Here is an 11,558-nt window from a genome sequence, read left to right as displayed (position 1 = left end):
CCGGGGTTAGAGGATGATGGTGTGACGTTAATGTATTGTTTTACATTGTGTCACGTCATGATAAATCAGTCTCCTATGTCGCCTGTACCAGGAGCCGCCCCTGTCACTGGTTATCTTGGCTCGCTGTCTGGCCGGTAACCAGCCGTCCGTACCGCTCCGTGAAGAAGGAGGAGGAGATGTTTCTTTACTTGGAATGCGGCCACTTTATTTCTCTGATATACAGCAGGAGCGACACTCGCATCACCTCTAGGTGCTCCGTCACTTCTCCTTATAAACACACTTTTAGCGTCTTTTCCCACAATACCCAGGTGCACTACGTCACACACTACAAACTTTCTTAAAGGGGCAGGCCATACCTGCAACACAACAGCTCTCGGTCTCATATACAGATGGCAAGAGAAAACAGAGACGCAGACTCAGCAACTACATCCGAGATCCGATGCACCTTATTATTATCTGAGGGATTTTTACACACTGTCTGATAAACATTCCGACAGTGAAGGCAAGGGGTAGTGATGGATAAGGTTTTCTTTAACAAGTTAAGTCTTTCATTCTCACTTTCCACCTTAAAACTATGAAATGAACTGAAATATGAACTAGTTCAGAATTTAAATGGTGAACTATGAACGTGAACTATTCATGTTTACTTGTATGAACTGAACTTTGAACTAGTTCATGAGAGTAGTGAACTTGCACAACACTGACTGAGACACATCTGGTACGATCACTTCTTTCTAACTCCGCACCACCAAATTTTCGTTTTTCAAAAGTTTTAAACCTGTACATCTCCCCCTCAGCACCATTAATACCTTTTCTTTGTTTAAGACATCCCATCATAAAGCACAAGTCGATTTGTTGAATTATTTGTTGTATTTATGAGGCTGTAGTGTTTGGTCTTAAATTGTATGTTTTCATGGGTTATTATTTTGTCCACCTGCTGAGGGTCAACGCCTGATTTATGATCCAAGATAGTGAAATTAGACATCAGTCATCTTAATCAGGAGGAAAGATGTTAAAGCTTTTCAAGAGAATTCTTAACTCAATGTAGAGGATAATGTTTTGGTAATATATTTTTCAAGAGGTCAAAATAACCTGAGAAATGAGCACATATTTAAAATGCATTTTATTTTCCTTTACAAGAAACAAAAGCAGACAAAGAAATAAGATGGAGGGGAGAGGGCGTGGGAAAGCTGTATATAAAGAGATGCAACCTCTGGCGTCCTGAAAAAAATATGTACAATTCAAAATAATATCCATACAAAACATGCCACATACAATAAAAATGATCATTATATTTATTCATATTCCCTAAAAGTATCTCTGCTGTACAGATGCGACGTCTTTTCTTTTTAAAAAGTAGGTGAGGTTAAAAAAAACCTTCAATTTGAGCAAACTTTATTAAATTATAAGATATGCAGAGAACTTAAATTAAGATTCAGAGATGTTAAAAATTATTCATTCTAAAATCCAGTGAGCGGCATAATGTCTCATCATTGTCTTCCCTTGAAATAGAAACATACCAAAAAATATATATATCACTGCTTCGGATACTCGATCAATATCTACCACTTTAGAGAAGTTCTCCGTTATACTATGAGAGTGCAATTCATTACCAGGTTAAGTATGGGATTAACTTTTGAGTATTACATCATAACATACATGAGGCCAAGTAAACATTTCACAAGGTTTACCAACACATTCACTTCTATAGGGAAGATATAAAAAAGCAAAACACAACAATATTCTCTGGACTTCAAGATTTTCCATTCAAGGGTATACGAATCCAATTGTGACCGATTGAGGGAGAGGTTTTGGTAATCAACAAGCAGTAGCATAAATAAATTGGAAAAATAAACACGGACAATATTACATAAATACAAATGCTATGCACCATTGTACTGCTTTTATGCAAGAAGTGATTTTCATGTCTCGACTAGCGACTCTCCGCGGGAACCCGAGCGGCTCGCTGATGACCTGGGCTTCTCGTCATCACTGATTGGAGAAGACCAGACACGGCCTCACACCTATTTTTAACAAACTTGTCTCTGAGAGCTTATAGCAAAAAACACTAATAGAAAAAACAGGTAAATGCAAAACACTCTGGTTCATATACATAAAGATATTAGTTTGCCATTTTACATATATTTATATTTATATACAGCTTTATCTTTGTTAAAATGATATCCAGTGGTTGATGTTTGTTTTTTTTCAATTTTATTTCTCTACACTTTTTGACTTTATTGATTACAAAGGGGCTGGATAAAGAGTTGCTGTCCCCTAATGCATATACTATATATACAGTTTGTACAACTTTTGCATTTTTAAAATCATGTGAGGTCTTAGGTTCGGGGGAAGGAGGAAACAAAGTAGTACGGGAAGGTGGAGTTTCAGTAAAGCTCCCTTTAAAGACTTTTTCATTCATCTTACATAGAAATGAAAACAAATGCCCTTTTTTCCAACAAGTCTTTCCCTGCCATCGGTTCAGCCTCGAGAGGACAGTACCAGCACTCGAAGAAGAAAAAAAAAAAAAGCACACTACAGGGGAAGTAGAAACACTGCAGGCTGTACTCAGGCAGAGGAAGACTTACTACAGTAAAGTTTAACAACAGTCCACTAAAGAATCGAAGAGAGGAAGAGGCATGATTCAAGGAATAAAAAAGCATTACATGGGACAGTAGTCATGCATCCACCGGCTGGTGTCCAACAAGCGCACCTTCAGCGTACGGAGCGACGGGCAAATGTGGTTTAATGTTTGGATCCTGGAGGCGTCGCTGTCTGGAGCGGCTGAAGAAGGTGGATGTCATTGTGCTTTCACACAGCTGATCGCATGGTTTTCAGACGCATTAAATAAGAGTACAAAAAAAAAAAAAAAAAAGACAGAAAAAGAGGAATAGAGCTACATCAATGTCCAGGATGATTTGGTGGCATTTATCATGATTGTGATTTTAATGCAATGTCTTATCAAAACTGTCATATAGTTCCTCTGTATAAATAATTCATGAATAATAATTAGGTTGGCTCATTTTCTTTTGTGTGTGTAAATTACCATCAGCATAGAGTAGATTGAGAGCAAACCTGCTGCTTAAGATTCCCTGCTTGTCCGAGAAGGCTAAGCCCATAAAAACATTCCCCCCTTTCCCCCCCGGTTCCACAGTAGCAGTTAACAGTTTTCATACAAAGCAGTCACTTCCCGCTAAAATCAATGAGGTAGACTGGGTCCAACTAACCCACCGTGGGGCTCTGCACAGCCACGACATCTGGTGCCTCGGGAGCCACAGAGCTATAGCATCTCAAATTTTATATTAACTTACATCTTCTTTTTTTTTTTTTTTTAAACTTTCTTCTCCTTCTCCATCGATCATATGTAGTTCTTTACACAGAGCCACATGAGGATTGTCTAGCTAGCCAATATCTGTGTTGTCTTCATTGATGACTTGATGGGAAAGTGCCTTTTCTGGGAGGTATCGAAGGGAAGGGGGGGTCGTGGTTAGGTGGGACAGGGAATAGGTCCGACTTAAAACATAAAAAATGCATCATTAGTTCATTCTTAGTACTTTAAAAATGGCTTTTTGTCGGAGCTCCGGCCGAGCTCTGCACTGCGAGTATTGATATCAGAGGGTCAGAATCATTTGGTAGACGTTGAGGATTGTTTTCCAGCCACTGGGAGCTTCTTGAGAGAACAGTCGAAGAAGGGAGAGGGGGATTTGGCTGAGGAGAGGGGGTTTCACACTAGTCCAAACATGAAAGTCAGTCCCACGGTCGAGCTGCTGCCGACGAAGGTGCCCGCTTGCTTTTATTGATTAATGCTCTTCAAACCTTTGGCTACAGGTGTCACCATTTTAAATCTGTCAAATGACGGAGGCCAGACCTCCTCCCTCCGTCCACGTCTTTCACAACAGCTTATGCACTGGCTATGTAGGATTCAAAGGCTTTGGCGCAGGAGTGTTCTGGCGCCAGCGAGACGGGAGCGCTCCACTTTTTCCCGTCCTTCCTGTTAGTTCATCCACTTGCGGCAATTCCAGGCTCCACAATGGCAAGGGATCTTGTTCTGGTCGTCCTCAAAGTCAAACTGGTAGTCGTACGTCAGCTGGAATGAAGAAACGGAAACGGTTAACAGCGGCTGAGGCTTCAAAAGCACATAGAAAAGACAGTAAGACTACGACTGAGTGGTGGGGAGTTCTCTAAATGCACTGCACCTCCTCTCCCTTGGGGATCCGGCGGCTGGAGATGATAATAATCTTGTCCTCTTTGTCAAAGGTTACAACTTCCGCAACACAGTTGGGGGCACAGGAATGGTTGGCGTAGCTGGAAAAGGAGAAGAAAAGGAGAAGAAAAAAAGAAGGGTCAGTTTAAAACATACCCGACTCAAAGGATTACAACGAAACAAACAATAACAGACGGACACTTACCGAGCCGGGCCGCCGGTCAGAGTGGCATCAATCACCTGATCGTTGTTGATGCGGAACATGTAGATCCCACGGTTCTAAATAAGAGAAAAAAATAAGACGTTTTAAAAGGTTGACTTTGTTGTCCAGTTAAAAAATACATGTGGGCCCTCCACTCAACTAAAGAAACAGAGAAATCGTTGGGATCATTGTACCTGTGACTCATAGATCTTCTCACGGCTATTTGCCACCTCGTTGCGTATGACAGTGCCGATGTACTCGATGACCATGGTGTGCCGGTCCAGATCCTTGGCAGCGTACAGGCCCAGGCCCTGGATGCGGGATCGAGCCAGATACACGTTGTTCTTCCACTCGGTCTTCAGGCGTCGGTACTGGGAGGACTTGGAGTGGACGAACTGCTTGCTGTATGGTGTGTTGAGCTCCCCAGTGAACGTGCTCTGGTAGGCCTTTGACACGCTGGTGCTGTTCAGAGTGTGAGGCCTGCAAGCAGGAGGAAAACAGGGGTGATGAACTTTGACAAAAAAATAACTAGAAAAATCCCATAATGAGTTTAAAAAGCTTCGGTCCTCAACATTAAGGCTGTGTCATTGTTTCTACTAAGGAACTCACTTTTTTCTAATGTAACAGAATATGTTGTCTGGTGTAGGATAACAAAATACAATAATTGTTTGCTAATGTAGGAGCACAAAATCGATGAATATTTAAGTCGACAAGGCTCTTCAACAAGTGCTGCAATGATTTGAGAGCAACAACACTGGTTTTCCCTCTGTGAAGTCCAGAGTCTGGTTCTGTAACGATGCCTCACCTCTTGCAGTGCGTGGGGACTTTGGCCTCAGAGCGAGCAGAGCCGCTGGGATTGATCATCAGGGGAAGCTCCATCAGAGGATGACGACCATATCGGAACTGATAGTTCTGGCAGTTCTCCACTCCAGGCAACTTAAACACAGGATTCAAGATTCAAGAAGACCAATGAGCTTTCCTGTGCAGTAGACTCGTTAGGGGACAGCATGACTTGTAGTAAAAGGGTTGAAAGTGTTTATAAACGGGACACAGTGATATTCTCTCCTGCTGAATTTTCTTACCGACTCAGTGATTCGCATGACAGCGTGAACGGTGAGGCCATACATCTCCTCTCCTTTGACATGTTCGGTGAACAGCTTCAACATGGAAGATTCATCTCGGAGTTTAGCCACCTGCTGAACAACTAGGTCCCAGATCCCTGAGGACAATGAATTAGATTCAGTTAATGGTGTTAAGTATAACACAGAGATATCATATCATATAATAATAATAAAGCTGGGAGCAGTTTACGCTCTAACCTTCTGGAGTAGAATCCCGGTACTGCAAATCCTCCATGCCGTGCTCCAGAACCCTCACCTCGAACAGAGGCTGACCCTCGTCCTCGCTGATGCGGCAGCGGTATCGACAGCGCTTGTTGGGCACACGTGTGCTCCAGTAGATGCGTGTTGCCTCATAGCCGACCGGGAAGATCGCAGTGGGCGAGTGGAAGTTGGTCATTTGGGAGGGGAGCAGCTGGCCAACAGCATGAAAGATGAGGCCGCCGACACGGAACAGGTGGATACGGTCGCCTCGCTGTAAGATGCTTGCGATCTGCTTCACCTCATCACGCTCGATGTAGACCCGCCGCAAGACGGCGAATGTGCTTAGTTCATCCTCACTGGGGCCCTTCAGCTTGTGCTGGGTGCACAACATGGTCTTGTCCTTGAAGAACATGCAGCGAGCCCTGGTGGCGCAGGCGAAGTGGTAGACGTTCGGGCAGCGCAGTCGGTTGCAGCTGTTGGTGGCACCCGTTTTCTGGCAGTACGCGCAGAGAGTCCCTAATCCACGACGCAAGGCCACCTCCACATTGATGAGGGCGCCACCCTGTGTTTCATACACCTCTGTGGACCACAGGGCGCAGTTAAGGTGCACCCACAGGTCCACATCGATGTTAAGCAAACGGGCCGGTCCATCCGTGTATCCATCTCCTTCGTCGTGGCAGAAACAGCATTTACGTTTATCCCGAGGCAGCTTGTCCGGTCGGAGAGTGATGCGCAGGCGCTCCATCAGCTCAGACACCTCACGGCTGCTCTCTTTCTTAGACCCGCCCTTACGTATTGTGATGACAATCTGAAGACGCTTCCAGCGAATCCCCTTCCATTTTTTTAATTTGGGATGTACCACCTCCTCATCAGGGGACAGAGGCCTGCGCTGCTTAAGAGCCTTAGGGGAAAACTCCATGGCATTGGGAGAATCTTTAGGAGGATGAACTGGATCGGCAGTCGCGTCCTCCTCCTCCTCCTTGGTAGTAAGACTCAGATCTTGCTTCTCTTCAGTAAGAGCAGTGGGATCAGAAACTTCAGAGGCAGCTGCTTCATCATTAATTGACTCTGGAGCAGCAAGTTGAGACTTTGTGTCATCAGATGGTTGAGCAGCATCGATTGGAGGAACATCATCCAGGTCAGGCTCGATCTTGATCTTTACACTGGAGGGACTGAAAGGAGCAGGGGAGGGACAAGCAGATTTTTTCGAAGGTTCAGCTTCAGTAGATGGAGCTGAGACAGATGGAGGTTGTGGCGGAGATGGTGAAGGGGGTGGAGACTCCTCCACTGGTATAATAGGAAGGTGGCGCACATCCAAATCATTCACTTTGGTTGTGTAACAGTGCTGGGGTGGTTTGTCGTCATTTTCTAAGAATTCCTGGGAGAAAAATTGTAATCATTAAATCTACGACTTTCAATAAATACTTAACACGAAACTATGACTAAATTAAGAAATAAATCTCAGAGTTCTTAAAAAACTTGTAGTGACTGACCTGTTTAATAAGTGCAAGAATGTCCACTTGTTTCTTCAATGTGCAGCCTGGTAGAGACACGTCAAATTGCCTGAGCCACTCATCCTGACTGGATGAACTGTCCTTTGTACACAAAGCTCCTGGAAAACAACACAATCTTAAAATCCATCTTAATTTACCAATTATTACACTTAAACTCTGCTCTCAGTGACAAATGCAAGTTTGTGAGTGTGTCCAGAGCAGAGCCATCAACTACAGTGCCAACATGTTTGAACATCCTTTCTGATCAGCTCACAAGCAAAAGATTGTTCACAGGTTCACACCTGATGGTCCGACCTGTATGACAAACTTCAGGACAATCCAGATCCACAAAATGGTCTCATACCTGACTGACCGGGTCCTTTCCCTGACCCATCCACTTCAGGCATGTCAGGGTTTTGTGAAGTTAACTCATAGGAACCTGGCATCCGGATGTTGAGCAACTGGGCCATGGCCATCATCACGTGGTTCAGTTTCTGGAGGGAGAGCAGTTCCAAGTAGGGATGAGCGAGTACAGCATTATCTGTATCTGTATCTGTATCTGTTAACCATATCAATTATCTGTATCCGTATCCGTACTCTGAGTGGGCGGGGCCTAACCCGGAAGTGGGTGTGATTTAACCCGGAAGTGGGCCGGGTTGTCTTGAAATGGGCGGGGCTTTAACCAGTATGTTATTTTAAGCATGCAATTGATATGGGTTGATCAGAAATTGTTATATTTATTGCTGATTAGAAAACTATTACAGGACAGCATCAGCATTGAGCTTCAGATCAATGATTTTGATCACAATAGCAAACGAACTATTTACAGAACAAGTTTTGTAACAATGAATACAACACATGCTGTTGCAATTATGAAGTGAAATGTAATAACAAGTGTTTTCATACTCAACATAACTTTCTTTTTTAACTTTGAATTTTTTTTAATTTATTTCCACACCAGGTGTGTGTGTGTGTGTATGTGTGTGTATGTGTGTGTAAGTGAGTAAGAGAGAGACAGAGAGAGAGAGGGGGAGTGTGTGTGTGTGTGTAGCTTAATTTGTAATATTTTTTATACCACTACTACCTAGAACTTGTCAGACACTCAGTGCGTGAAGTAAAATAAAACTGGTTAGAGCCAACTGACGGTTTAAAAAAAGTTTAAACCGTTAAAGTAAAAAAAAAAAAAAACTGTTTAAAAAAAAAAAAAGACAGGCAGAGACGCCAGGCGAGTCGCTTTCTACCAGCACCACATCTGAACGAACCCACGTTTAACAGAACTCTACTGGTTAATAAGTAAGTACAAACTGAAATAAAAACAAACTTCAAGCTGAAGAAACCCTAAACGTTAACGGAAAAGACCCGCGAACCTGAGTGACTGAGAGACAGAGAGCTGTTCTTTGAGTGAGTGAGCAGAGCGGTGTGTGAAGGGGAGGAGCGCTGTGACGCTGTGTGAGGATTTTCATTCAGTCCGAGCACAGATATTGACTCTTATTACTCGTATAATACTCGTGCTCGGCAAAAGTGCTTTATCCGTACCGGATACTCGTTTCAGCCGAGTATCCGGCTCATCTCTAGTTCCAAGGTTTTGTTAACAATCCATGAAGATAAAGAAACACACAGAGAGCACGATGATATCATGACCTAGTACCTTGGCTGCAGCAGAGGACAGTGTGAAGGTGACAGACACCTCGTTGCTTTTGGCCTTGTCCCAGTGGCTGGATGTGGAAACTTCTTTGCCGTCAGCCATTTCTAATGGTTTGTTTTCTGGGAAGGCTAGAGGAGAAGTGCATATGTAAGTCCATCTCTTGTCACTTTAGATATATATATATATATACACGTAAACAGAGTTGCATTTGCAATGTTGTATATTACCAGGTATGGCAGTGCGAGGAATGAGGGGGATGATGGGGGATATTGCTCTCTCCGTCTCCTCCTCTTTAGGCTCCCGAAGGTGAGGGAAACGTGGGGTTTCATCTCCCACATTACTCTCGGGGGATGATGCTGGGATGATACTTTCCGGGGCATCCTCGTCATCGCTCTCCATTCTGTTAGAAATAGGATGCGTTTATAACCACTTAACAACATGTAACCCGTGTGGTCTGACTGACAAAGAATTCGAAAACAATCATCCTTTTGTACCTGATGTCCTCATTCTGGTTATGTGGTGGGGTGGGGAGAGCAGCGAGGATGTCGACACTCTTAACCTCCTGCGTAACCGATTCTACAGGGGGAAATATTGAGAATTTAGGACCCAGTTACTGTACAACTACATATTCAATATTCATGAAAACCACCAATTTCTTGGCAAGTCCCTAATTGTTTACCCATTGGCTCTTCTGCTGGCTCTGTGTTTTTCTGACCACCGGACAGCTCCTCCCTAGGAGTCACTCCATTCAACAGCTTGTGCTGGACGGAGGGCGGCGGTGTAGGGGGCAGGGAGGATGGGGGCGTTGGTGGGTTGCTGAGATTACTCTGTAAAGTCATAAAAGCATTTGTTCATGTTCTTAAAGAAGTATTCACCATCAACAAATTGTCATCACATTCTACAGAAAACCACTGGTACAGATCAGTCTTACCTTAGTGAGTAACTGAGAGTAGTAGTCTGGGATATTGTCCAACACTGCATTTCCAAAAGATCCTTTGAGCGGGGCTTTGCCGTTGGCCGGGCTGCTTCCAAAAGGGGCGAATAGATCCAGGCTGGCAGTGATTGAAGGCTCCATCAGGGGAAGCAGAGAGAGACCCTGAAGGGGACAATCAACATGATGAAGAACAACTCTACAAAACATTCATGGCCAAACTTATTAAGGAATTATAGTTTTTTTATATCCAGTTACCTGTTTGAGTTGTTTTATTAGGGCTTCAGCACTTTTACCAACTTCCTCCTTCTTATTCTTCTTCCGTGCATTCGTCCCTCTTTCTCCGGCTGGCTTATTTGTGCGTTTTGGCTTTTGTACAGGAGACCTTTTTGTTATAGACTGCAAGTCCTGAAAAGAGTCGAGAAAATTAACGAGAGGTTCTTTTCTTACAAACAACAGCTTGATGAGGGCAAAATGAATGAAGTTACTAAAGAAAGACTTACCTCCATGTTTCGTGGAGTTCCTTGAAGTTTTTGCTCCAGCATTGCTAGTTTGCTGTTGATGTGGCCGTTGATCTCGTTGTGGATGCCTTCAGAAGGCCTCTGAGCACCGAGTTGAAGGTTCTTGGTTCTCAGGAGTTTCTGTAGTAGTTGCTGTCCAGTCTCAGATCTGTGGCTGTGGGTTGCAGGGTCTCCAGCCATGTTTCCAGCATTTATAAATCTAGTGTTCCCAGAGGTTACTGCCTCACCTGTTGCTTCTCGCTTAATAGCCCCAGGATGAGTCTCTGCTGCACCATCACAGTGAACCTCCCTTGGTTCCTGTTTAATGTTCTGTAGGGTCATCTTGCACAGCTCTCCTTCTCTGGAGCCATGTTGCATGTGAGGCAGATGACTCTCAGTAACCTGATGCGACCGTTGGTGAATATTCATGTCTTTTTGTGGCCCATTGTGGATGCCTGCGAATGTCTTAGGTGGTTCATTGCCTGATATCTGAGTTTCTACTTTAAGCCCTGGACAATCAAGTGGACTTCTAGCTCCAGGTGACCTGAGTGGGGACGCCTTGACGTGGTTGTATGGACTCCCCCTTCCAGCCCTACTGTCGGGTACAGAAGGCGAGGAGACATGGGATGAATGTGGTGAGGCCGGGTGGGCTGGGCTCATGCCAAAGGGTCCTCTTGGAGAATATGCATGGGATGGAGAGCCCTGCATGCGGCCTGCTGCAGCTGCCATTAGTGCTTGTTGTTGGTTTTGGTTAGGAGTGGGTGGACGCATACCCATAGCTTGATTAAATGCGTGCCGTTGTGGATCAATAGGAGAGTTAGCTAATGAATGTCCTGGAGATGTTGGCCTTATCATACGGCCCTGGTCCATGGGGGAGCGTGGCACCGGCACCTGGCCTCTCATAATATGTTGCTGCATCATTTCCCCCACTTGTGGCTGCTGTTGTCCAGGGATCATTCCATGCTGCATCTGAGGTGCAACACCAGGTTGTTGGCCCAACTGTTGTTGAGGGCCCACTACTCCTGGCTTCCCCATGGCTCCATACGGCATCTGTTGGCCTTCCATTCCAGGAATCTGTTGTCCGACCAGTGGCATCTGTCCTGGTGGCATGTGAGGCCTCAGCTGACTTTGCGGTCCTTGAGCCACTGACATGCGCAACATCTGTCCCTGCTGGAGCTGCCTCTGGGCAATCAAAGCCTGAATGTGCTGTATCTGCTGGTTTTGGGGAAGATTGCGGAGCTGGGGATTCTGAGCAATACTA

At 44.6% G+C, this 11,558-nt stretch overlaps 1 protein-coding gene across 1 annotated transcript in view; it reads right to left on the bottom strand.

Moving 5' to 3' along the window:
- Positions 1–1,106: 1,106 nt before the first annotated feature.
- The window catches only part of kmt2d (lysine (K)-specific methyltransferase 2D), a 26,816-nt gene continuing 16,364 nt past the window's right edge, over positions 1,107–11,558 (bottom strand). The window contains 16 exon segments of the mRNA XM_053424150.1: positions 1,107–4,087; positions 4,197–4,305; positions 4,410–4,483; positions 4,601–4,886; positions 5,212–5,342; positions 5,489–5,625; positions 5,726–7,106; positions 7,222–7,340; positions 7,586–7,715; positions 8,870–8,994; positions 9,094–9,266; positions 9,361–9,442; positions 9,546–9,693; positions 9,798–9,962; positions 10,056–10,205; positions 10,301–11,555. Coding sequence (XP_053280125.1) covers positions 3,995–4,087; positions 4,197–4,305; positions 4,410–4,483; positions 4,601–4,886; positions 5,212–5,342; positions 5,489–5,625; positions 5,726–7,106; positions 7,222–7,340; positions 7,586–7,715; positions 8,870–8,994; positions 9,094–9,266; positions 9,361–9,442; positions 9,546–9,693; positions 9,798–9,962; positions 10,056–10,205; positions 10,301–11,555 — 4,558 coding nt within the window. The 3' untranslated portion in view covers positions 1,107–3,994.

This window comes from Pleuronectes platessa, chromosome 6 (assembly GCF_947347685.1).
Source record: "Pleuronectes platessa chromosome 6, fPlePla1.1, whole genome shotgun sequence".
NCBI lineage: Eukaryota > Metazoa > Chordata > Actinopteri > Pleuronectiformes > Pleuronectidae > Pleuronectes > Pleuronectes platessa.
This window is presented reverse-complemented; position numbering and strand designations above follow the sequence as displayed.